Source organism: Orbilia oligospora, assembly GCF_000225545.1.
Source record: "Orbilia oligospora ATCC 24927 unplaced genomic scaffold scaffold00081, whole genome shotgun sequence".
NCBI lineage: Eukaryota > Fungi > Ascomycota > Orbiliomycetes > Orbiliales > Orbiliaceae > Orbilia > Orbilia oligospora.
In genome coordinates this window covers 210,118-236,627 of record NW_011645638.1, presented here as the reverse complement: position 1 = coordinate 236,627, position 26,510 = coordinate 210,118, and the positions used below count along the sequence as shown (strand labels likewise).

The following is a 26,510-nucleotide window of genomic DNA, read 5'->3' as shown; positions in this document are numbered from 1 at the left end:
CTGTCGACGTCAGTAAGTAAGGGTCATTAGCAAGATTATTTTGATTTTCTTCTTTTTTTCCCTTCCATAGAAGGCTAGACGGTGAAGCGATTCCATCTTCCCTTTGGTGTAATTAGCGGCGAGGCGGTAGGATTTGGCTATATTTATATTTACGTCGTGGTATTGTAGAGCTTGGTGTTACACAAAAGTGCCGACAAATCACGCAATGCAATACTCATTCTTAGTCCACATATGCACATGTACACCTGATTCAGAAAAAACAACAGCCTTGAACATTGATGAAAATATTTAAGATTACGAATTTTTGTGTCCCGAAGACCAGGTATTCAGAGGGTCCCGTTGCAGGTTTTCTTCTAAATTTAAAGTGATGCCGAACTGCGGAGCTTGATAAACGTATACCAAGCTGCAGGAAACTGGGTACAGTTGAATGGGTGCAAATAGCCCAGAATTGAGGCGCTCTTGAGGCCGCGAGGCTGACCTCAACAACGTGCGTTAACCACACCACTCAGATGTTATAATTACTATGATAGCTGGCTAGAAAAAATTAAAACAAGAAATATGCACCTTGCAATAGAGGCCAACCGGAATCGGGCTGCGCCCCGCCGACACATAATGGCCGCTGTCTCTGCGATGCTGCCTATATATTCGGAACAGGTTTCTGAAGCTTTCATGATGTATTCAGTTGCCCACACATATATATGTACATAGCATACTACTCCACACTAAAAGATAGAGACAATAACCACTCACGTCCCCCCGCCTTTTTTCCCTAGTCTGAGTCAGGACCCTGCAACTTTAGATCAAGTTTTTTAAGCAAAGTATACTGACTTCAAACCGACAAACAGCCAATAAACCACCACGATGCCCTTCATTCCTAGGATTCCATCACGGGTAACACGGCTTATTATACCAGCCGTTCACTCACTCCCAGCTCCACATATCCAACCTCACTACAATGGAAAGCACAGCACAGGGACTTATACTGGGTTTCAAAGGCGGATTTCCCAGTATCAACAACCACTAGAGCATCCTAAAATCGTTCACTTACCCCGCCCACAAGAAATCGAGTACGCTGATGCAGCAGTCCGTGCAGTGGTACATGAAAACGTAAACGAGGCCCTCGCTGCAGGGAATAACGTCCATATCAACGAAGATGGGTCAAAAGTTTATCTCTACAAACAGAGTGATGGCAAGGAAGTGTTGGTGACCGTTGCTGTCGTTGGTGAAGGCGTGGCAGGCGTTGGTACTACGGTAGCCACAGGCGGTGAGTTCTCTTGCGTTAATTAGCTGTATTATATAATCCTTATTTCACCTATAACCTCTTTGAAAATTGCAAACTTCGAAACTGACCTGGACTGGGTACTTAGCTGTTGAGAAGGAATATATGACCCGGACTGGCTTAACCACGCTCGCCTCAACTGAGGCAGTATTGTTGGTGGTGCTCTCAATCATGATGATATGGTTATGCTACCGCCACCGCTGTGAGAAGAAGAAGTTCCAACAGAAGTATATTTCAAATGACCACCCAGATAAAATACCGACTGATGAACCGTGGTTCGTTGACGACATTGAGGCTGCGACCCAGGCAAAATAAATTTGTGTTGTTCTGTTATCTTCTGAACTTCCTTATGCAGTTTAGCCCCCTTACCTATTTCGGAGTACTCTCCTCTATTCAGAAATGTTTATCTTATTCTGAGTATGTAACGCTATCTGTTATGAACAACGCCGGCCCATCATAGGTTCTTTTCCCCCATTTCTTTTTTCTTTTCTCCCTACGCTTCTTAATTATTCTTAATTATAAGCTTCTTCTTCTTCTATATCTATATCGCATTCCTCTCAACTCTTGTTTTTATTTCTCCCCCCCAAAAAAAAATATCAAGGAATAGTCGAACTGTACGTACATGTACAGGGAAAATGTGTTAATCTAGTTGCTCTTGATCAGATCAAGCTTGTTTCAAAATGCATATTCGGTTCATCGGTTTGCCGCCTGAAATATGCCATTATCGGACTTGGTTTTCGGCTGGCTTCATGGAATCTAGATATCCCCTTTCTCATTTCTAATACGCAATAAATACTTCTGGAAGAGCCTTGCGATTGCTACGGCGAGGCGCAACTAGCTACGTCTATTTACCGTCTTCCATTCGAGCTTGATGGTCATATTCTATATATCGTGCCTTGTTGAGATCGATTATCAGATAGCAGCGGTAGAAACTCGTTCTCTCCGGCGCCGCCTCCTAGCTTTCCTTACAGATTGCCCAGGGGTAGATATTTCCCAAGCGAGAACCCAGAAGCAGATCTTCCTCCAACCCGCGAACTTTTAGTATTAGCGGATCGATATAAATGCAGCTACGCAATTCAACACGAGGAAGGCTGATGCTACAAGTTGCTATTCATTTGTGGAGGGAACGGACAGGATAATTATTCTATTTACGATTCTAAAGACATTTCAACTAACCCAAATCTTGACACCATTGGGACAACTTTAAGGCAACAAAGATCGAAAGCCCGATGGTGGGGCTGAATATTTGGGGGAGCATGCAACCCACAGCCCTGAGAAGTACGCTGCACCGTACTCAGTCTAGGAACACGACAACGCTCAAGGAACTTACCACTAGCTTTGTCAAGAATTAATGCGAAATCCGGGATGAAGGAAGCCAAAGTACGGACAGATTTGCTTCAACAGGTGGGTTTTCCCTTAATGAAGTCCGGAAGTAAATTGGATTAGGCCCGCCTCGTCCTCGTTCCGAGCCTCAGTGTCTTTGGCAAAGTTAGCCATGTCAGCAAGTCAACCGTGTATACGTAGTTCACGACTTGGACGGAATTCGACAAAATGATATCTTGCTTAGAGGACTAGCCTCAACAGCAACAGAACAATTGCATGAAGGAAGGCTTAGATCAGAATACGTAATTAGACTCAACCGCAGAAGAAAGAGGAGTATTTTTACATATAATTTGGCGGGGGCATCGTTTCGATCATGAATTCAAGCTTGAAGGCATTATTCAGCATAGCTTCTCCTTCACACCCCCCCAAAACAACCAATGGCATCGCTTCGCAACCTTCCCGTGGAATTACATCACCAAGTCCTATTCTATCTTGTGGACATCGTCGACCAGATAGCAGCAGCTAATACCTGCCCGCTTTGGAGTAAAATCCTTGGAACGAAGGGATTTTTCGAGGATAGATACCAAACTATACCAAAGTGCAACCCAGGGTTCCCACAGATTCACAAACTTCTGTTGCTTTCCAGCGATCGCCAGATCAGCTGCACCACCCGAAACGGCGAGGTGGAAGCTTATGGAATCCGATTTTTAAATAATCAAAACAACCATGGTCGAGATCCAAACTCCTTTCACAGCTGGGATATTTCGGCTTGCTCATTTTTGGAAGAGCCACCCTTTCGCATAACGGGAAGTGGGGCTCTCGCAGAACCCCGCGATTTCCATCCGTATGTCGAAATGAATACGTGGTTACCTGCTGGCTATAGCTATCGCCACTATTCTAAACTCTACGAGTCTAAATTTATTCGAAGTCTCGTCGAGGGGTTTATATTAGGTGTACGTAGTCAATTAGACAATGCGGGCCTGTTGCCAGACATATTCCAAGAAATTACAATATACCAGTTTACAGCGTATCCACAAGACAGCCATCCTGGGCGGATCGGATCTTTTAGCGGGTGTGTTGTGAGGCGATCAGCGGATCAGTATCGGCGATGGATTAAATGCTTCGCTAAAGGAGACAATATTCGTCAAAATTGTGATATCGGCGATGTATGACCTCAAGATATCCCTGAATGGAGCTGACCCGGCACTGAAATTCACATTCATGAATGTGGGTCATTAGATAGGACTAGAATGCCGTACTAAGCTAAGGACCACATGCTCAAACGCCAAAAGCTATCGTTCTTGCTCGAAGATTCGATAGCTACTTCAGTATCTACCCGAGGACGCTCGCACGCATGTTTTCTAGACTATACTTATTGCAGTTTTGGATACTTAGTTATTGTTTGGTAAATGGTTTGGACCCATGGATTTTAGTGCAATACCAATGCGATGTGATTTTTAGCGAAGAGCGATGCACAGCGGCGAATCGATCGGTGGGCTTTGTCAATGCGATCATCTTCCTCAATCCCTGATGAATAGCTTGGGTATATTAGCGTTCCAAAACACCTTTTAGGACCCTGACCTGGGACTATCCGAACATTTATTCACAAGTACCTGTACTCGTACCCATTGTAATTGTACTTGTACTTTATTATAGGTAGATGTACGCATGCACCTTTAGTTGAAATTTACCTACCCGCAATCGATATCTAAATGTATGCTTAGAATAACCAGCAAAAAAAAAAATTTGAGGGCCCAGGCCCCTCAACTGTAGCCAAGCTTGGCTGCCGACGCCGCTGCCGAACCTTGCCTTTGTACACCCTGGATAGTCAACATTCCAAAGCCAACGCCCACAAGTTTGTGGACGACATGTCATCGGACTTGCATGCAAGCTGTGTCACAAAAAAAACCCGATTCGACATTACAACGGACTTCAACACTCTAGTCCGTGATATTTACTACTACTGGTTCTCGGTATAGATAGACGGATGATGAGTAGGGAACAGAGGCAGGAGGGGCCCCGCGGTATCTAAATTGAGATCATAATTAAGTTCCCAAAAGCCATTAAGCCGGCTGTGCCCTTCGGCCCATTTTTCCCATCCAGATCGAAAGTTATATATGGATTTCTCAACGAGCTGTATGGAACTACCGCCACAGCCCATAGCTTAATTGAATCTATTTATTTGTCACCTAAAACTACCTTCGGAAGCTAACACTATAAGTTCATCTATACTATCATCCCATGGCCATATGGGCCTGAGTGGTCTGGAGGGGCCTGAGGAGACATGATAAAAGGTTGATAGGGCTTAAGTTAAGGTAATGTCGCTCGCTGACTATCGATCTATCAGCGCTATTGCCGTAGGATCTGTGACACCTTACATTTTGTAATTAGGCACGTATGTACACCAGACTGGAAGCAGTTTAAGTTGTCAAGAACTGACGAAACAGTTCTATTTTCGGTCCCCATATCTGTTCTTTTCGCGTGTCTTATAAGAAAGAACCTTAATTCAAATCCTTATCGATATCGCTACACTGCGGCATTCTAATTTAACCCAGTAGTATAAAGTGTTATGAGATTTTCTTTCTAGCTAAGCTCCAAATAACAGCCCCTGGAGATACCCTTAAACAGCATAAGCAGTGGTTTGTACTTGTATTTGGTGAGGGTTAGCCACTTCTCGTCTTCATTCCTGACAGATCCCACATACCCATCGTTCTCCGCCGAATAAAGTTTTGGTAGTACAGTACAGCTTTTAGGATTTTTACGATATAATACCGAGCTAGAATTTACTGACCGCGCTACGGGTTTTAACTCGTGTTGGAACTTACAAAAGGTACTTAAACGCTTAGTCCAGACGTCCTTGATTTACTTAGGGTACATACATCTTATCTTGAACTAAATTTTGCCCTTTGTGACGTCTGGGAACGAGACCAAACTAAATGCTACTGTATTCTATCTGAGCCCATCTACTCTTCATCTTCCCTTAATTACACTCGCTCATTTGGTTCCTCTGTAGGCTAGAAGGGGCCTCAGGTGCAAAGCTCAATACCCCTTCAGTTTCTAGATGCTAATATTATGTAATTGTGTACGAAGCTTTGCTCAATCTCTAGCAATACTCTCAAGCCTATGACATGTCTTAATAGATATAAATGAGATTAATAGTACCTAAGCAATTTGACATGGTTTCTATTTGAGTGTATAATCTCTATTATAATGGTACTAATTCGCACACAATTTATGTCTATAAACATTTTGCAAGTACATGAGTGTCCTTCTAACCCATTTGTCTAATCTACTACTTAGTGATTGTATCGATAAGAGCACAAGATCCGAGTTTAAAAAAAGAAAAGCGAAAGAATGGCGAGGCTTTCATGATATATTTCGAGGTATCTGGCCGCTCCGTGAAGCGTACTGTGGTTGGCTGGGTGCACCTGATGCTTTTACAATTTGGCGTGAAACTCCGATACTTTGCGCCATGTATCAGTGAGACCAATAGGAGCATCCATTCTTGCGGTGTATAAGTCCACCAACTATCAGTGTTAAAATCATTTGTGTTAGTTTGAGCAGATGTCAGGAATGAGCTTGCTTTACGTATCCATACCTGAATAACATTCGCCTTCGAGAACTCAGTCCCTTGTTTAAACAAACTCTTAAACTGAGACTTAGTCTTAATGGCGAAGTTCTTATACTCGCCTTTATTCGCTCCAAATGCTTTCAAAAATTTTCGATATTTCCACGGTTGAATATCATTATAACCCATTTCTGGTCCATGGGCTATCCTTTCAGTAGTATATCCATCATTGTTAATAAGAACGATGATGGGTTTTAGACCGTGTCTAATCATTGTAGAAACTTCAGTCCCTGTAAGTTGAAAGGACCCATCTCCCACGAATAAGATGACTCTACGGGACGGTTGGTCACTTTCCACAACGGCGAGAGCGGCACCCTGACAAGAGCCCACCGAAAACCCGATTGAGCCCCAAAGCACCTGTGTTATGCAAGTAACCCCCTTTGGGAAGCGAGTGCTCATGATACCGAAACTTGAGGTGCCACTAAGAATAAAGGAGTCAGCTTGCAACAGCTCACGGGCTCCTAGGACCACATTATTGACGTTGAATTTTTGCCATACACATCTGCAATTACTACATCACCTTCTTGCAACCAATCACCAATATTGCTCCAGAGCCACTTTTGGCTAATTTCTTGACTTGTATATTCAGGAGATTCTGCTTCGTCGCTTAGCCTCTGGAGCACGTTTGTTCTAGCTAGCGCATCCTGTGGCGAGTGAACTTTCTGAAAATCAACAACATCGAGTAGCTTTTGTAGAAGCAATTTCATCCCCACATTGGCGTAAGTAGCGTAGCCGACCTATTAAAATTTAGTGTTTGAACAGATTTTAAGCAAGATTATTCATAAACAAAAAAAAAACTGCATATCGTTCGATGATAGGTAGACCTTACTTTAGTGTAATTGGGGTGAAGTTCAATCGTATGCTTGGTTTCTGTGCGATTAGTAAAGCCGCCACTATTGAAGTCACAGTCCACGGCCCCGATGGAGAAAACGAGGTCGGCAGACTGGACTGCCTGCTGAATTTCTGGTCCAGACACGTCACCGATGTACACTCCTTTGAAGTTGGGGTCGGCTTCATTAATAGCTCCCCTACCCTATTTGATCCCGACAAGATAAGTAAGCTTAGAACCGTAGTATATAAAAATCTCAAGCGGTAAACTTTCAGGCCGCTAAGATAGCGCGGATTCGTAGTAAAGCCTCATTTTCGAGATATTCGAAGGGCACATACCATGGAGGTCGCAAAAATGGGAAGTTGCGACCGATCAACAAATTCCTGAGTCTCCTTCAGGGCACGGTACCGTATAGCACCACCATCTACGAGTACTATGGCATTATTCGATTCATACAATGCCTTGGAAATCAATTCAACAGCATTCGCTTCAGCATTTGGGTCGTTTGGAGACACGGCAAGGTCTAATGGGGTATTAAGGCCTTGTGCGGGAATCATTGAAAGCACCATGTCGGTGGGGAGCCCTATATCAGATTTACTCGAATTAGAAAACTAAATCATTTATATGTAAAGTAAATTTATCGACATGGCACTTCAGATTAGGAGCCATAAAAATCCGATTCAACTTTACTACCCAGTGGGTTTTGTACCTATATAGACAGGTCGAGCGGAGAGGTAGCATTCTATTACAAGAGATGATCATTTAGTTATAGCTCTATTTATGTAACCGAGACTGTCAACATAGTTAACCAGGATACTAGGATACATACCTTGTAAAACACTATCAATATCCTTTGCCGCGTTTTTTGAATCGTCAAGAATAATACTGGCTTGGGATATATTTTTCGATATATTCCTGAAGACAGAGTAGTCGCCATCAGCAAAGGAATGGTGGACTGGCACCCCGTGCTTTTTAGCCTTGGCTGAAGGTATGCCGACAATGTGGACAACGGAAACGCGCTCGCTGTAGGAGCCAGCAATCTAATACCCAACCATAAGTTACCAATATAAATTAACTACCAGGCACGTACCTTAGCTAGAAGCCAAGAGTGGGGTCAAGGGCATCGGTCTTACAGCAGGAACTGCACTAAGTTCTCCAACGCCGAAAGTTGTGATTATGGCAGACATCCCATTGATTCTTGCATAGCCATCAGCAGCATAGCCGGCGTTGAGTTCACTACAATTTCCAACCCAGCTGTTGCACAAAACACAATGTTAGTACCAGGTTTCTATTGAATTGCAGCGATTTAGCGGCCACAAACATAAGGCCTCATATAAAAATAGCACACAAATGCGCCATAATTCTATCAAAATATTTCTAACAGATACTGAGCTATGCATGGCTTACTGAAGACCAGCGGGTTCGAGATAGTCTAAGGCGACTAAGTTGAAGTCCCCTGGGACACCGTGGACGGATCTGATACCAAGCTGATGCAACCGCCTAAAGAGGTAATTGACGATCTCTATTTCTTCCCCCATTTTATTATATGATACCGTGGTGTTGCTAACTTGTATATGTGGTTGTATATCTTGGGTCAATTTTCAAGCGTAGAACCCTGGCACTGTAAGATTTTGGCTGGACTTGAAGAGCCAAACAGCAGATATTTAACTCAGAATCTGGAACCGAGACTAGGCGAAATTGAACTTTGTTCCATAAATAGGACGCAAGAATGTATAACTTATAAAAGGCCCCTTTTTGTACAGAAACGAAGGGTGTTTATGCTATGAAAAATCTCATTCAAACGCATAACCATTGGACATGACACGTAAATGCTCAAATAGTTACGGGCAAATTATATACGGAAGAGTAGTCGATGTACGATCGAGTCCTCTAGGATATCGTGCAATTATACATATCACTTAGGTCATTAGCAAGATCCGCTAGCTTCATTCATCCTGATACTGACATGTATCCGGTCATGACTTGGTCGCTATCGCGTTGGTACTAACTATGACCCGAACGTTTTCAAAAAAGTCTGGTCACGAGACAGTGTGTTCTCGAGCTTCTCTGCTAGTTGCAGACTAATGGGGTCTTCGTTCACAGACTATATTTTTAGTTTTCCGGAAGATTCTACTTCCGTGGATCCAAAACGTACACAGTCAACTTTTGAGCACTTGGTATCAGCATTGCTACATAGTCATAGAGTGTATGTAATGCATGCATCGATATCTAGCTCGGTGGCCAATTATCTAGCGCATATGTGTATTGTTTCGCATCGCCGGCCTGGCTCTTAATTATTCAATTTCTTAATTCTAGTTGAGACTAGCCCCTTAAAAGGGTTTAAGATGTATGAGATCGCAGATTTTTGGGGTGTCGTTATCGCCCCACTATCGCCTCTATCGAACCGAGCCGAGCCGAAGTGGACAAAGCTCGAATGTGCTAGTCTAGCACGATCGATGCCTCTGCAAAATGTACGCAGATCTAGTGCGGCACATCTGTAGTTAGTACTATGAACCAGCCTCGAATTCGGGCGCTGCACTGCATTTTTTAGACTGCCGAAAATACACAAACCATTACACCCCCAGACTACCATTACACAGGCTTACCTGGCACGCTGGTATGATCGTCGTACAGCTGTCTTAAGCTTACCAGACGTTTACAAAGTTGGCTAAGAGTCGTGTTAATGTTAGGCAAAGACCCTACCATTTCCCTTCCCACGATTCGCTGATAGTGCAGCTGGCCACGCCGGTTTTACAGGACCGTTCTATTATATTCAGCCTCAATTTATTGACATATCGGTCGGCATAAATATGCCGAACTTAGCTCGATTCATTATACTCCATGATCCAGCCTGCCTGGGAATTGTAGAATCGAATAACCTTGGCCTTGATAACCTTAGCGTATATGCCTACCCTGGCACTCCAAATCATACCGCTAGCCGGAAGCTTTTTATTGTCGTTGGTTCGATTTTCGAAGACAGGAGTCGACGTCAGGGTTTCGGTCCTCAACATCAAAGATATCCCAACATGGGAACATACTACCCAACTCGACAATTCTACTGCTCAACACTATTACCAGTACTTGAGACGAACTAAGCAAGTTACATACGTCCGGACCGGCGCCGTCAGTTAGAATCCGGAACCCATCGTCTAGACTTGCATTAGCTAACCTCTTTTACTCTAGCTTACAAATTAGGGCCCTAGATTTGACAATGATCAAATGAAAGAAGTTTCGAATGTTCGCGAACTAGCTTGAACCCATCCCCCAGAAACATGTACCAATACATCTTTCACCACAGATAAATTTAATACTGCGGATATTCATACTGAAATCATAGACGAAATTTCATAAGGAGACTAGTTACGCCATCAAGTGATATCAAAATATTCGCTACGGTCGCGGTGAATAGGTTAGGGGTTATAAGGCTAAAATAGGTACCTCGACGGCGGTATGTCTAGATTGCCGCACACAATATTTACGTTCGGATGACGCTTTTTTAAAAATTTATGATGATATGAGTACGCAGATGTACATGTATTTGATCTTAAGTTTTCTCTGGCATCGGGAACCTCAAGGCACTACCATCCGGCCACTTACCGAGCTAGCTGAGGCGCCTTATTAACCGTGATCGTGAGGATCGAAGAGTACTTTTAGTAAGCTTTTGGGTTGCAAGCTGCCAGCTGCCGCACCTGCATATATGGTATGTATGTGCTTATGCAATCTGGGTCACTGACGTCTAGTCTTGATATTGACTAGATACACCAGCGTCCTGGTGGCCGATAGAGAAACTCACTGGTATGTATATAGTAGCCTGCCTCTATGGAAATATGGCGATAACTAATTTCCCAAATTATGACTTGTGGAATGTCATATTTTCTATCCCACATATCTATAAAGCGTCTAAACTTATAATTGAAACGCCACTACACAAAAATTTTAAAAAAAAACCTGTTTCGCTATAGCGCTAGCTAGGGAGAATTTGATATCTCAGGGTCTTACGCCTATATATATTCAAAGAATTCTGACCCAAAGCTCAAGTCCTAGATCAGCCAAGGGAAGATAGGCAACGAAGTTATCCGACCTTGAGAAATAAGATATTGTTGGAGACCTTTCCACAGATCTGGTGAGCCTAGATATCAGTCGGAAGCTTGTTACTTTATAATTTGCTTGTGAAAATTATCTAACAAGATATATAGCACCCCCGACCCCACAGCTTAACTCGAGCGTCTGCTTTACGAGACAAAAATCAAGTTGCACTGAAGTAGCGTTCGCGCTCGAGTGCATATGGAGGAGGTTTCCAACGACCATCCCCATTTCTGGGGTGGCGTTGATAACTTATACAGTGATGATTCGGCTTCTACCGCTCATAGAAACTCTGTATCGAGTCACATTTTTGCAAGCAGCCCGAGTGACACGCTTGGGAACTACACATCACCACGTTTTCGCGAAGGCCTAAGCCCAATGATGACAGATTTCCCGCTTGGAAACTTCATCAATGACACCTTTCAAGATAACATACCTTTATACTCTCCTTCCTCGCAAATATCAAATTCACCTCTGCAAATTGCCTTTTTGGAACGTTGCGACAGTTCTAGTAGTTTAGAACAAGCACCCCACGGTATCCCTGCAACGGAAAACCCTCACCGCCAATCAACTGACGAGTCGGTCTGGGATCAGTTGCAAAATGTCAAGACCAAGTCAAATTTCTTGTGTGACTGGATGAATGCCGTTCTAGAGCTAGATATGGACCCAGCACTACAAGGCTACCCTAGAAATGTGCGCACACACCACTCCGGGCAGTACTCAGAGGTTGATCCCATCAGCCAATCAGTTATGGTCAACAACCCCGATATTTATGACCGTGGCCAAGTGCATATCCCTTTACGGCCTATCAGCTCTGTCACTAGTAGGGAGCTGACCACCGACCAAGATGACAAGAGCCTGCGAGAAAGTAGTGATAAGAGTCGCCGTAGTAGCGGTGGTAGTGAACGGAAGCAAGTTAAACGGAAAACAGCTCCAAATAAGGAAGAGGATAGTGCAGCTTCCACTACGAAGAAGCGTATGTCCCCAACGATGATATTTATACTTGTCGTGCCTCTAATTCTTTCTCAGCGAGATATATCTCGATGCGGGACATCAAGGAAACTCTCGGTTTCAGCCATTCCGATGGTAGAAGCGACAACGAGAACGCGAACGAAGAGAATGCTTGTGGGGATGGTGCTGGCTGGCAAAGAATCTATAGCAACTGGCGTAAGGATATAGCTAGTATGGCAGTCGGTATGTTGGACCTTGATTCTTTTGATCGGCTATATTATATTTTATTCTAACTACCTGATTTCATGAATCAGCGTTTGTATCTCTAGAAGCATTTACCAAGAGTACGAAATATCAAGACTCTGAGGTAGATAGCAATGGCCGGCGTCTAAACGTCATACATGGTACTTTCAAATGGCGTGGTTGGAATGAGATGTCAGAGAGCGAACAGAAGGGGTTCCTGAAATCCGCTTTTCGGCTTCCTTGGTTCGGAGTTACACATTCGTCTGCAAAAATTGACGAATGGATTAAAAATGGATTTTCATCAACCGTGGGAGAAAATAACGATGTCAATGCCATCGTTGATGCCGCAAAAACGGTTATTCTCGATGTCTTCAAGAAGCGAAAGGACGGAATGAAATCAGCCTATATAGAAGCGTACATTGACGGCATCATAGAGATGGACGCCAACGGCATGATATCTGCTAGACTCAAAAGAGATGAAAAAGGGTGTATGGACAACAATAAGTTTGATCAAAGGTCAAAATCTCATCAGAATCGTAGGTCCACTTCAAGGTATTATAAAATTTGGAAAACAGCGACTAACCTCGAGTTTCCGGTAATGATATGCACAGCGCTCGCAGATGCCCTTAGTCCTGCTCCAAAGGGTCAAGAACTACCAGTCCGTTACCTTCGATTTTATCCTGACGATGATCCTAATTTTGCTTCTAACTCCCTCGATACCGCCTATCCATATGAACCAGATCCGAATCTATTCGCGTCGCTGGGCCGCCTGAATACCCATTCAGCAAAGATAACGGACATTCAGCTAGCTATGACGGCACTAGATGCTAATTCTTCCCTCCGTCGGATTCTTGGGATGCTTAAGGGCGACGATGGGTCTACGAAACATCGAATGGCAATTTCCAGTGACCGGGAGTTACAAGCGTGGTTAATGGCTACTGTTGCTTCGCGGGCACCTTTTGATATCTATTGCATTTTTCAGCGGAACCCTGCCACAAATGGTGGAAGGCCAGACTCTCCACCTCCTAAACACTCTCGATATCTAAACTAAGTTCATAAAATTGAGCTAAAAAGTCCATAGTTGTTGGTTGTTGAATTTTTGACCGGCATCAAGTCAAAGCTATTTCATTCCCGGGGAGCGAGTAGTTTTCTTTATAGTTATAGTTTAATTAAGGCGCATAGGTGTCGTTGTTCTGTTCTATTAATTCCAAAAATACGTTTTTATTTTATTTATTTTTCGCTTTTGTCCTCTTATCTATCGCTATAATATACCCTATTGATTTCTACTGTGTATATTAGTCAGGGAATGATGTTCTTCTTTGGATCCCGTGACCATGAAACTACCTGGTGGAAACAGAACCCATCGATATCTCCTTAGTATAGCGTCGGTGGTCAAAATTATGCTATTCGCATGCAACAGGGGCCCCAGGGGAAAGTACTTTGCCCTAACGCTGCAATGTCCCAGAGGCCAGCCTTGTCGGGACATGTTACATAGTAGCTCGTACCCCTGTCCTAGCATGGATTCTCAGCGATTTTCTTTATCCCAGCTAACTATTCGCTTAACGTTAGAGGTTCCTCAAAACCACATAATTAACATCTATAATAAACCAGTTTTCCTGACTAAAATATAAAGTAGCTGACACAATAGCTACGATAGACCCATACCTCAGAAGAGGGGTGAGGCGGCATTCGGCAGGGATGGCATGGGGGCCCTCATGCATTTCATCGGTTTTTATGCATACACTTGTATTATTTTGAACACTATTGCGGCTACAGTACCCGAGGGCGAAACTATCTGGTCAATACTCAATCATTGGCCGTGTTTTACATGATGGAATATATTTAAAATGTACACTAGTTAAGTTCGGTTTGGGGTACCGGCTCAGACTTTGCAGCAGCATTAATTCTGGTTTGCGAGGTAGATCAAAGCTCAGACGTTTCAGTGTCGCTTTTCTTCCCCAGACTATTGGTTTTGATTTATGATATTAAACCCAAATAGACTAGTCGGTACAGTCAAGCTCCACGGATTATGTACCGATTAGGCAAAATACTCGAAGTACAGATATTTATACACGCAAGACTAGTACTAACTACTGTCCAACTATGACTAACAATCTTTTCATGGGGGTTTGCGCAAGCAGTTGCATTGCGTTGCTGTTCGAAATCCAACTCGGTCTCCAACAGAAGTGCGCTTAGGATTCAAAATGCAGCAGCTACAACTACATGACAACTACATACGCATACCTATACCCATATCTATGTATATGAGTTATCATTCTCTCCATTTCGCGTAGTTAAAGTCTTAGTCTTTCTTATGATCTCCCATAGCATTCGTAGGAAGTACAAACTATGTATTAGTCGTTCCGATTCTCGTCACCTAAACCGATACGGTTACACAATCGAATTATTCAAGGAAGAACCGAATAAACTAGTTAACTTTAAATTTTAGCTCCCTGCTGGTCATATGCGCCATACTTTCCGGAGTTTCAGAATTCTCGACAAAGTGCTGCTAGCCAGGGTTAACCAAAATTGTAGTCTGTAGCCGATCCCACATTGTAGTCTGGTGGAGCTCCATGTGCAACCCCACATTGGCAATCAGGGTCCCGATACGCAGCTAGGCCCTTTAAATGCAGATGGCTGTCTAGCATGACGCACTAGATGAAAAGCTACATAGCTACGATGCACACTCCTCCTGAACTACAGTAGGCTAACCGAACTTTAACATATGACGAGACTTACTAGCATTTAGGAATTTGAGGCTGTGAACCGGGATCCAGGGAGGTTAGGTATCCGATTTTTGATTAAGGGAGCTTTAAATTAACTTCCAATCACCTAGTCGATTTGAAAGTTAACCTTGGCCTATCCAATCCCCGAGATCCGAACTCCGAGTTTGTATTGCGATGACCCGGAATGTTGTAGCTATTCTACATAGACGCTTTCCCACGACGTGTTCCTATTAAAATAGAATTTAGTCACCCAGTCGCCGAAAGAGCGGGATGTGCTACACGGGTAGAGAGCAGAATTCTAGAAAATCCCCAAGTCGGAGGTGAGCGTCCCCAGACTAGTCGACTAAGGAGATACACCAGCCTCTATCCCACCATGGTCTTAGCGCGCTGCCATATACATGAACATTAATTCTTCCAGCTAGTCATAAAGGCTTGTAAAACCATAAGCTCGCTAATCAAACACCGAATCCGAACATTATCCCTTATTCGGGCCGGCGCCGAAGCTGCAGCCAATCGCCGGGCGCTAGTCTAGAACCTATGTAAGCTAAACTCCGACCACCCTCACATTTGTGAGAAGTTCTTAGCGTCCCCGGGCTAGAAGTTCTTAGGTCAATTATGCCATCGATATTCCGACCTGATGCGGGGTTGTAGAAGCGGTAGCATATTCGTCCTGCAATAACTGGACTAGATGTATACTTATATGCATATACGTGTATCTATCTACTAGTATACTATGCTTACCGAGGTCTTATCGGAGAACCCGAAAAACGGCTCTTTCATACGTTCCGCGGATCTGGAGGTTCATAGAGGCCCGCAATGTAGAGAAACCATGGGGCTTTAACCAATATCGATCACTTGCCAGTCCCATATTTGCAAGGGTTTGAAATACAATTGTTGTATACACGTAAGTTAGATTGTCAAAGACTTCTGCAGGATAAATATGAAACTATTTATATCGAAAGTACATACGGCTACAATATAATACAACCTCGAAGAGATACATGCAGATACAATGTATAATAGCCCTATCATTATCAAGTACCAACGCCACATTAAGCACTGAAAAATGTAATATTGTGCGAACAGGGAAAGTTGTGCCGAAACATCAACACACTGATGGTTTCAAATTAACGACCTCTATAATATTAATCTTGATTTACCATATACGGACAAAAACAATTGAGTGTACATGATATATACATTGAGGCTTTACTAGAAATGAGACATGTGGGCACTGGCGGGGAAAGCGATTGCGCCGGAGTCATGTGGCGCTTTATGTGTGTACATGTGTTATTGATCAGGAAACTTGATAGCTTCTTTAATGCTATTCGAGGATAATTGATTTATGCATGTGAATACAATATCCTTTCACGATTAATATCAGCTATAAGTCCAGCCGACCACATATGTGTCGGTAAGTATCCTATTGGACCGATCTCTAACCAGAGACCGTCAAGGCTGTAGTAGGAGTTTGCCAAAGCAATGAGATTGGCTTGTGGCTACTAGTCCATTAATCTTGTATGCGACTAGCTATGCTGTGATGCGGCCCACATCGGAGCCGCCGTACTATCTACAGACGACTGATAGGCCAAAGATCTGAGTATTTAAACCCCTTGTTTTCCCTCTCACAGTCGCAATATAATGTTTTGGCATACTCTGGAAGCTAAAAAGCAGGAACTCCCAAAAGACTCAAATTATGGACGCGATTATGATACCCGGTCAAAAAGATGGCATTTTCAAGCCGGACAATGCCGCCAGGCCGAATTCGACAGATACCAGAGTATTCTCGCTTCTATCCCTCAAAGGGCGCACAGCAATTGTCACAGGAGGTGGAGGAGGTAATTACCACTATTCACATTGCCTATCATGTGGCTATGCACCGTACCCGCCGCTAAAACCCCACACACTAATACGAACCTGGGCAATCCCTCTTTAGGTATCGGTTTTGCGGCCGTTGAGGCTTTCGCTGAGGCTGGCGCCAATGTTGCCTTATGGTATAATACAAATAAATCCGCTGTAGAGAAGGCAGAGCAGGTTTCAAAGACCTACGGCGTTATATGTTCGTCGATCATTCCCTCCAGCGGCTTTTACGAGACCCTTTACTAAAACATCGACCAGGCAAGGCGTACCAAGTCAAGATCACAGACGAAACCTGTGTCAAAGAAGCGATTGACACAGCCGTGAGAGACCTCAACGGTCGTCTAGATATATTTGTAGCAAATGCCGGGATTCCATGGCTATACGGTCCCATCATTGACGTCGACACACCACTCTATCACAACATCCTAGATATTAACATGCACAGCGTCTTCTACGCTGCTAAAGTAGCAGGAAATTATTTCAGACGACAACAAGCAGAGTAAACTGCTGTAGATGGGAAGAAACTTGAAAATTTCAATCGGGGATCTTTCATTATCACCACAAGTATTGCAGGCGTGACTACATTGATACCAGCCGCTATGACACCTTACTCTATGGCAAAGGCAGCTTTAATCCAGATGGCGAAAACTTTGGCGGTTGAATGGGCCCCGTTCGCTCGCGTCAATGCCATCAGTCCTGCATATATCAGCACCGATATGACCGGACAAGTTCCAGAGAGCTTAAGAACCACCTGGTCCGGCCTTACACCTATGGGGTAAGCAAAACATCTGAATTTACATTAATTCCATTGTCCCACCTGTGCACGCTTTTGCGTTTATTCGAAGTGGAGTGGAGTCTCTAGCGGCTGCTTACGAAAATAATTTCAATCTATGTATAGGCGCGAAGGGACTGTAGCAGAGTGCAAAGCCGCATATCTATATCTGGCCAGCGATGCTGCTAGTTATACGACTGGAACAAACCTTTTTGTTGATGGTGGAGTAAGTAATATCTGATAACTCCGGGGCATGAAGTGCTAAAATCATGATTATATAATTATTGAGCCCGGCTAATCCTGATATAGTACACTTGCATTTGAAACGATAATTATAAAGTAGTAGTATGCGTATGTAGCTACGTACCAGACTTGTAAAATAAATATTCTTCTAGGCTACGAAAGAGGGCAAAGTCCTTGGAGCTAAGCTATTGATTAGGGTCAAGAGCAGTATCCTAGGAACCATGATCGTTAACACTAACTCGACTCGAGTCCAAGTACCTGTCGAGATGTATATGTACGCGATGTTCGATATTCAATATGAATGAAGTCAATTGATCAAGCTTTGCGTTGTGATATTGTTGGAATTTAATCCGAAAATTCGATCCATCCACGGTCGCAATCCCCATAGCTTAGCATAACCTGGCCTTCGGGGTAATGATGCGGATTTCATCCATTCCCGGAGCTTCTGCCGTAAAAATCAATGCTATAGGCACTAGCTATAGTATTGATTGCTATGAAGAATGTGAGAGAGCCGTTGGCAGCCACTCCACCCTCCGCTTCAAGAACGGGCTTTAACATTGCCTCCATGAATTTTCGAACCGTGATATTCTCCCCCCAATATTCAGTTCCACGCCAAGTCAGTCGAGGAAGGCCTGGCACACTTGTGAATAAATCAAACTCCATACGGTTTATCCAATTCGCAAGTTTCGGGTCTTCACCGTTCCACGCAGTAGGCGAAAAAAATGGTTCGTCAAGAAAAGGGTTGTCGTTCCTTAAGCGATTTCTCTGGAAGTAGTACTCCCGAAATGAAGTGTCTATAACATCGCAGCGGAAGCATTCTGATTTAGTTGAGATCAAGCAGTGGATACCCCGGGCGGTTCTTTCTGAAGAATATCGGGATTTACGCATCGATTGCGAGTCTTTGATGATGCGACACCAAGTTTGGGAAACTTCAGCCGCACGGATTTGGTCCTCGACGGAGAGGTACGAGATTATTTGCACCTGCAGTTCGAGTGGGAGACGTCGACGTGGGACAGATGGAGAGGCCATGATACTGCATCCGCTTTAGATGGTGAAGTTGATGAAGAAGATATCGATGACGATGTGCACGTGGATATAAAATTCCCTCATTCAGTTCTTGACTCCGTATCCCTTTCGAAGCCTTGCAGGCAGAGATGTCTTACACTCGCACGGTCGATTATTTGTTATTTTTGTCGTTGGGATTTGCGGTCGGCCAACTAGATGTCATGACCTGATATGATATAATTTATCCCAGATTCGAATTGATGTAACAGTGTATGAATTACATAACATCAACTGAGCAGCAGATCCCCAGAAGGTTAATTTACCAGTGTTTCCCGCATGCACGAATGCGAATGGATCTTTGGCTCAAAACGAAACTCGAGTCCGAACGATACGCCGTAGCCGAATCCTTTGGTAACAATGTTTGTGACGATCGGCAAAGTCCTCATGATTCCGTGAAATTCACAAGGCTGTAACGTAACGGACCTCTCCATACATCATCTCCAAAGTCCACGCACACACACACACATGCATACCTCGCACGCATTCTTGTGCAAGAAAATTTACCACCGAAACTGAGATTCATGAATTCAATTTAACGGCCGCAGATACAATGGAGCAATTACCTCGTACACAGCAGTCTGAATCAGCGGGTTACAGAGACATGGGCACGGACACAAGCAACGGCCAGATAATGTTAACACGGCCCCATCAAGCGCGAGTAATTACCACACTTCCGTTAGAAATCCAATCAGAAATCCTCAGCCACGTTTCCACCCTCTCAGATCAAATCTCAATTAGTCAAACCTGCAAACTCTGGCAAACCATCATCTGGGAGTGCAAATCATGTCAAAGACAGCGATATGCTAGAGTATCCGAGGAGGTCGACATACATAAATTCATAAAATATGACAAGCCATTGATTAAATGGCTCTCGTGCACTTTCGAAAACGGGAATGTGAACCAATACAGATACAAACAGTATGAATTCGAAAAAGAAGAGGACAGTGAAACGAGTTCACGATGGAGGTGGCAGGATCTCACGAATTTCAAATTTTTGGATGATCCCGTGGTTTCTCCGTTCTGCCAGGTTCCAGAATTCTTCAACGGAGAGCGTGGTGATAAGGGTAAAAATGTATTATTCATCAACCGGATTTATAGATGGCCACCGAGTGCTTTATTTTTTGGCCGCCGAAGTTGGGAGGGTTTGAATCTACCCGAGTTCCTAGAGCTCAACACTAGCTCTCGTGGAAGAGGAGAAGAAGAAGAAGAAGAAGAAGGGTCGGAGTTGGATTCAAACAAAGAAGAATGCTGGCAAAGTATTCGGATCTCTTTAGAGTTCCCAAAGTGTCCTGCTTCTTTAGGTGTATTTTACAGGACTTTTGCGTTCGTACCGGCGGACACCACAGTCAGAGGGCTCCTACAATCCATTGTAGAGGAGATTCAGCCAGTGATGAAGAAATGGGAGTTCGATTCCAGCGTTGAGCATGAGTTGATATTTTCTTCAATCCGAGATCTCAACCACGAGTTTGAGGATGACCCTATCGATATCTACCTGGAACTGAAATGTGATATTCCTTTCATCCCCGGAAAGGATCGGTCTTGGGTGGAAACCACTAGATCCGCAAACGACCAGTCTGCAGCTTCGGCAGATGCCTAAGAACGTCAATACTCCCCTACTCAAAAAAGATTTTGGATCGCTTTTACCTGTATTTCTTATCCGGAACTTGATTTCTTTGAAGTAAATTCATAATTAATTGATAATATTTCCAAGTTGAGGAATTAGTCTAAATCTAGCAAAGGATATATATTCTATCTACCAAATTTGCAAAATCCCAGTTCCCTTTCTATGTCTATTGATCGGTATATTTACATATATTCATTAGCCCTTAAATCACAAATATAACGCCAGTAACTCCTAAAAAAGACCCATAGTCGGTATTGAATTTCCCTTGAGGTAATATTGGGCAAAATTCCCCCTTTCAATAAGTAAGCCTTTCGACAGAGAACGCCGTTAGCCAGTCGATCTTGAAGAAATCAAGATATTCAAACTGGAAGGAATAGAAGTTGTAACGTGGTGACCCAATCGACAAACGGGTGGTATTCGTATCGGAGGATCCGAATGATAATATTCCAAATATTTCGTGGATATCTAGATTGCGTGTAGCGTATACGTTATCTTCCATCAACCGGTAGCTTCAGTCGTACAGGTTGCTAGAACATGAACAGTAATCGCTACAACATGTGGGGCAGACCGAATCATCTCGATAATCACTCTTCCAAATAGATTTTTTTAGAGATGATTTGGATGATCGGCGAGACTTCAAGGTTCGACCAGCGCGGGACGGGGAGGAGGAGCGAAAGAGGGAAATGAATCTTGAGATTGATGACATGATTGTCGTGGTATATTATGAAGGTTGAGATAGTGAGAACGTGAAGTCAACTATTTGAACGATAACCGACTACTCAATTTCGTATATCGAATTAAAAGAAATAAAGATAAATGACGGTTGATTTTCGGAAGCGCCAGCGCTTTTCTGTAGGCCAGCTACTGTAGTAGAGATAAAGATCGATACCGAGTATGCTTTGATAGTGACTATAAAATAAATAGGATCTCCCATTATCTTTATATACTTCTTCCTTTGCATGCATATGTCTTACCAATACATAAATATCCATACCATGTTTTAAAATTTTGCTATTCGGTCCGCTATACAAGTGCTCGTTAATCGAACTTCACTCCAGGGTATCATATATATCATTAACGCATTAGTATTAACTTATCGGGGTAAAACATTAGATCGAGAATACGAGGAAGAAATTGTGGTTCCAAACGTACGTACAAGTACTGTCTAAGTCTGGTCCTTGAAAACTTTCACCCCAATAATAAGGGACTCTCCTCAAAGCATTTGGATTACCCTTCTTTGGCGACTCGGAGTTCTCAAATCGTCTAGAATATCTATGGTCATTGTGGTATTTAACCGACGCTACCCCTAAAAAGGAAGTCGGGTCGGGGTTGTCTCGAATGGTCTCGATGTCACACAGGTTCTTCATCCTGGCAGGTATCATGATATCACTCCAGATAACACTGTGTGTGCGATTCGAATTGGAATCTGAGACGTCCAGTCGCTCTAATTCGGACCCACTCCTTTGGCAGAAGGGCTTCCAGAAGGTTTGGGTGTAAGACAGGAATGCTTTTTGGATGTCAATTGATCAAGGGGAGTATTGTCATATTAATATGCGACAGTCTCTTCGAATTCTCCCTCGCTTCACATTGCATTGCATGGGCTCTATATTAGAATTCATTATTGAACAAGTACAAAACCGAGCGCGACCAGAATATGGCTGTGAGTAGGTAAGCAGGTATAGGTACTTATCATACACGGAGATATCGATCGAGATTTCTTGTATTATTAGTACTTAAATTACGCCTCGGAAGTCAGCATACAGTGTCGCATGTTGAGACAACACAGCACCAAAGGGTCCAGGGAGCCACAACACAACGCACAACACAAAGCTATCGATCGGTATCATCTGCTTCGTAATTACACAGGCTGATGCTAATCCGCTGATCAAACCAACTCAACTCCGGCTTTATCTAAGAAGGCCCTATTATTATATAGACATGAGAATCGAATATTCGTTTAAGTCCAATATAGGAGAGGCTTCAAACAGTTTGAGTATCTTCCTGAGAAGAATTTACACAGTCGTCATTTTAGAAGGAAATACTACCTTGACTTTTGAATTCCAACCCGATTAACAGTGGCCAGGTGGGGCCGACGCACAGAAATGGAGCCAAGCTGCCGAGTTCAGCTGGCGAAGCGATAACCTCGCCTAAGCTACTAAGTATGTCCATTTGACATCTGACCCCGATGTCGGCTTGACACAATCATGATCATGACCACCTGGACGAGTGTTATCAATTGATCAACTTCCTCATCTCGGATACTCTTTCATTAACTTGTCTGCGCGGTTGACTTCAGCTTCTCTAATCTCGAGGCCGACTGTTCTCAAGCTTCATCAAGGCGAAATCCCACGCGCCAAGATGGCTTCCGAAGATGCTGTCCGGACCCGAATCCTCAACCACATGAACAAGGACCACGTCTACGACTCAAAGTTATATCTAATCCATCGCCTTTCCTATCCTAAAACTCTTCTATTACCATCGAATCCTGCCAAGGTTCAACTCTCTGACATCCAAACCACCCACCTAACAATCACTGTCGACGATGTCGCTAAGGAAATCCCGTTCGACCCACCCATGGCCTCCCTCTCCGACTCGCGTGTCCGTCTGGTGGAGATGACAAAACAGGCAGAAGCAGCATTGGGAGTAGATCGTGATATGGTTTCTATCACACCCGTTTACCTCCCTCCGCGTGGCATCGGAGAGTGGACTCTTTTGTTCACCATGCTATCATGCATGTATCTCCTCTTTATTCCTTCTACCTTGCAACCCGGCGGGCTTCTCTACTCAACTATCCTCAAAGATTATCCATGGATAGCAGATGCGATGCATAAACAAGTCTGGTGGGGGTATTGGGTATTGGTTAGTTTCCATGTTGGAGAAACTTTATGGTTCTGCTTTGGAGTTTTGGGGAAGTTTTGGGAAGTGCCTGGGGTTGATATTGGGACAGCGGCGCTGTGGACTATTGATGTGGCTATTCATGGGTTCTATGCACTGAATAAGTGGAAGAGAATGGTGAGGAGGCAGGTCAAGAAGAACGGAAAGAAGGATCACTGATAAAGCTTGATAATATGGTACGCGAGGTGAGCCTGAGACTTTTATATTAAATTTAGTTTAGCTAGCTGGATACTGCGTCGTTGTCAGTTTGCTTCAATATACCCTTCTACACTACTATTTCAAGCTATTCATTTTTACATCATAAATCAACCAAATTCCCTATCGCTTTCAGTAGTTATTGTATTTTACTTGCTGCGGAAATCTCAACCTGATAGTAACTCCTAACCAAGTATTTAGGAAGTCTCCATGAAGGACTTTCTTACAAGCTGGGCCGTTGAAACAAAGGTGTGGTGCAAGTGGCATAGACGATATAGAAAAGGGTATACTTGAATCGATTTCGTCTAGCTAGAATCCCACCTGATCTAAAGAGGTTGACGTCTACTGAAATACCCCAAACCCAACCTCTACAATATTGGAGGCGTGCGCTAAAACACTCAAGGAGATACCCCTCAATATACCCGTTTAAGCCCAATCATCCACATTCTCAATCACATAATCAACTCGGATTGTGCCGAGGGTGATATTTCCCACGCTCGGGAAGCTGCTAACATGATAATGAGCGGATAAATAGAGAGTTTAGTCTGGCCATGCGTACATGGTGGTACTTCTTTTAAATATCAGAAAATTCTATTATATCATGACCAAATCGAAATTTTGGGATCTAGCCAACCCCACACCCCCTAGTTGGAACGAGATGATTTCAGTGGGGGTATTACGTTGGGGTGTCTCATCCTCTCCGTATTATCGGGTTCGACCATAGCAGCGGTATGCCTGCAGTTGGCTTATTAATATATTAAGTTTTATAGCCCTGAGTTTTGGTCATGACTTGAGAGGGGTCTGGACCGTGCGCTTTCGGATTTCCCGCAGGATATTTTGATATGGAACTGAGGTTCGATTCCGGTGGTGGATCTAGTTGATCGATATATATAACGTCGGTTTATCATTCATGACGAAAAGAAGACCTTTAGTACTAGATAGATAGATATACTAGCTATGTATGCTAGTACTTGATCGATGGCGCTCTCGAGGTTAACAAGGTAGTAGATAACTAGCGGGCGAACAAGTTACCGTGTGTATAACTATATATCGTGGGTCAGTCAGCTAGCTATAGCGCTAGCCTAGCCCCATATCCTATAAATTCGGCTGACGAATGATAAGGGTTCATATCTATTGGGTGACACTGTCTCAGCCAATCCTAGTTGGTATGATAGCCAAGTGTTCGAGATCAACTTGATTTTCACGTTCGAAATTCCTGGTATGCGGGCTTGAAATCAAGCGTCGAAAACCTCAGCTCCGCGGACCCTGCAGGCAGGTTGGTATCTCGGATCTTCATCCGAGCATGCGACCAAATTCCAAAGAAGAAAACTATCTTGCAGCTTGCGGCTGTCCATGCACACACTTAACACGTATGTTCCGAGTTTGCCTAAAATCCAGGATTGTCAATTTGCACTTATGCGCATTTAGCGTGGGCTACATAGTAAACAAATATATGCAAGTGCATGTGCTTGCTATAGGGTACCAACTCGAAGTTAGTCGACGGCACGGCAACAGCCACCGCCAACTATACTAGTATCAGGTCGCCCCGTCGAAACTCAAATATAAAGAGTGCATGGACATCAATAATGATTTCACGTTTCTTCCGTATATTCCGCAATAACCCCAGATTGTGGTACGATTGGAAGGCTTCTTACAAAGCTCGTCATCCTCAGCTTGCCGAATATTTGATAATGGAAATCTACATTCTCTCTCCAAACGCCGTTTCACGCACAAAATACAGTATTTCCACAAGTACAAGACCACTTAATTAGCTTAAACACTTCAAAGATTTCAGAACCCCCATGCCGTGCGGTTCCCATCGTATGCGGGAGCTAGGATGCTAGCGAGGCTCCAAAGTCTCTAGTGACATGGGCCCCCATGCAGTCAATCTGTGGCGCTTGCTTGGCACCTAAACTATCCAACCTCATCCAGCCTAGCTGACGTGATTTCAACATTCGAAGACGACATCGAACATTGGAACGCTTCAAGTTTCACTTTCTTTGCTTCTCAATGTCCCAGGCTCGTAATATGTACGGTACAGGATCAGACGAGCTGGAATGCTTACTCCCAACCAGTGGGACAGGAAATTAAACCCTAGCGTTACCAATTGATGATGGAAAACACTCTTCGTTATTTTTTGTAAATAAAAAGAATTTGCGACCCGGATCCAAGACAAGCTTAACCATGCCCGTGCTGTGATACAGACGCTTTTTCTGCAGATTGAACAAATTTAAGATCTGGAACGTCCCATATGTGGGGGCGCAAGCCGTTTTCTAAGATAACCGATCACCTTCTCTTTGGAACTAGCCCCTCCGTTCCATGGGAAATGCTTGCTTTGCTTGAACCGTTGACACCCTCAAGAGCCAGTTGGAATACACGTGAGCCCAGCAAATGGAAGCTCTCTTAGCCAACAACTATAGCATGAGGCATCCTGACAATATGGTGCAAATAAGGGGAATTGATAGGCAGAACCCGGCCGCTTGGAACCTGCACCTTCGGTCACTTTCCCTCTCGCGAATGTTTTCCTTGTTTTTTTCCCCCCTTCTAAAACCCCCCTCTGATATTCATGTCTTAAAAAGTGCAGTGTGCAAATTTGGGCAAGCCGGCTGAGAGGCAGCTGATTTGATGCTCGGATTCCCTCTCGCAGGAAGAAAATCTAGCACGCCATATTTTTCGAGACTCCAATTGTGGGGACCGTGATTCTCCTGAAGTTTTTTTTTCGGATTCATATGGCTTTACGTTGTTGTATATTTGAAAGGATGGGTCGCACCAAAACCCGCGATCCACTGATAAC

At 43.7% G+C, this 26,510-nt stretch overlaps 9 protein-coding genes across 9 annotated transcripts; 7 read left to right on the top strand and 2 right to left on the bottom strand.

Annotated features, from left to right (window-relative positions):
- Window positions 1-861: 861 nt before the first annotated feature.
- Window positions 862-1,594, top strand: AOL_s00081g65 (uncharacterized protein; the record flags this gene model as incomplete). Its single annotated transcript, XM_011124884.1, has 2 exons — window positions 862-1,264; window positions 1,368-1,594. The coding sequence occupies 2 exons, from the start codon at window positions 862-864 to the stop codon at window positions 1,592-1,594; spliced, it is 630 nt and encodes a 209-aa protein (XP_011123186.1).
- Window positions 1,595-6,039: 4,445 nt separating this feature from the next.
- Window positions 6,040-8,597, bottom strand: AOL_s00081g64 (uncharacterized protein; the record flags this gene model as incomplete). Its single annotated transcript, XM_011124883.1, has 8 exons — window positions 6,040-6,129; window positions 6,201-6,651; window positions 6,729-6,967; window positions 7,060-7,263; window positions 7,398-7,642; window positions 7,889-8,099; window positions 8,193-8,313; window positions 8,467-8,597. 8 exons carry the CDS (start codon window positions 8,595-8,597, stop codon window positions 6,040-6,042), a joined length of 1,692 nt encoding a protein of 563 aa, XP_011123185.1.
- An 807-nt stretch (window positions 8,598-9,404) lies between these two features.
- AOL_s00081g63 (uncharacterized protein) lies at window positions 9,405-10,154 on the top strand (the record flags this gene model as incomplete). The annotated part of the gene is made up of 3 exons (XM_011124882.1): window positions 9,405-9,530; window positions 9,611-9,676; window positions 9,750-10,154. The coding sequence occupies 3 exons, from the start codon at window positions 9,405-9,407 to the stop codon at window positions 10,152-10,154; spliced, it is 597 nt and encodes a 198-aa protein (XP_011123184.1).
- Window positions 10,155-11,343: 1,189 nt separating this feature from the next.
- On the top strand, window positions 11,344-13,387 carry AOL_s00081g62 (uncharacterized protein; the record flags this gene model as incomplete). The annotated part of the gene is made up of 4 exons (XM_011124881.1): window positions 11,344-12,118; window positions 12,172-12,336; window positions 12,408-12,872; window positions 12,948-13,387. The coding sequence occupies 4 exons, from the start codon at window positions 11,344-11,346 to the stop codon at window positions 13,385-13,387; spliced, it is 1,845 nt and encodes a 614-aa protein (XP_011123183.1).
- A 3,371-nt stretch (window positions 13,388-16,758) lies between these two features.
- On the top strand, window positions 16,759-17,425 carry AOL_s00081g61 (uncharacterized protein; the record flags this gene model as incomplete). The annotated part of the gene is made up of 3 exons (XM_011124880.1): window positions 16,759-16,900; window positions 16,999-17,121; window positions 17,181-17,425. The coding sequence occupies 3 exons, from the start codon at window positions 16,759-16,761 to the stop codon at window positions 17,423-17,425; spliced, it is 510 nt and encodes a 169-aa protein (XP_011123182.1).
- A 96-nt stretch (window positions 17,426-17,521) lies between these two features.
- On the top strand, window positions 17,522-18,242 carry AOL_s00081g60 (uncharacterized protein; the record flags this gene model as incomplete). The annotated part of the gene is made up of 3 exons (XM_011124879.1): window positions 17,522-17,697; window positions 17,821-17,920; window positions 18,090-18,242. The coding sequence occupies 3 exons, from the start codon at window positions 17,522-17,524 to the stop codon at window positions 18,240-18,242; spliced, it is 429 nt and encodes a 142-aa protein (XP_011123181.1).
- Window positions 18,243-18,363: 121 nt separating this feature from the next.
- On the bottom strand, window positions 18,364-18,966 carry AOL_s00081g59 (uncharacterized protein; the record flags this gene model as incomplete). Its single annotated transcript, XM_011124878.1, has 1 exon — window positions 18,364-18,966. The coding sequence occupies one exon, from the start codon at window positions 18,964-18,966 to the stop codon at window positions 18,364-18,366; it is 603 nt and encodes a 200-aa protein (XP_011123180.1).
- Window positions 18,967-19,552: 586 nt separating this feature from the next.
- AOL_s00081g58 (uncharacterized protein) lies at window positions 19,553-20,599 on the top strand (the record flags this gene model as incomplete). The annotated part of the gene is made up of 1 exon (XM_011124877.1): window positions 19,553-20,599. One exon carries the CDS (start codon window positions 19,553-19,555, stop codon window positions 20,597-20,599), a length of 1,047 nt encoding a protein of 348 aa, XP_011123179.1.
- A 2,385-nt stretch (window positions 20,600-22,984) lies between these two features.
- Window positions 22,985-23,680, top strand: AOL_s00081g57 (uncharacterized protein; the record flags this gene model as incomplete). The annotated part of the gene is made up of 1 exon (XM_011124876.1): window positions 22,985-23,680. One exon carries the CDS (start codon window positions 22,985-22,987, stop codon window positions 23,678-23,680), a length of 696 nt encoding a protein of 231 aa, XP_011123178.1.
- Window positions 23,681-26,510: the final 2,830 nt, after the last annotated feature.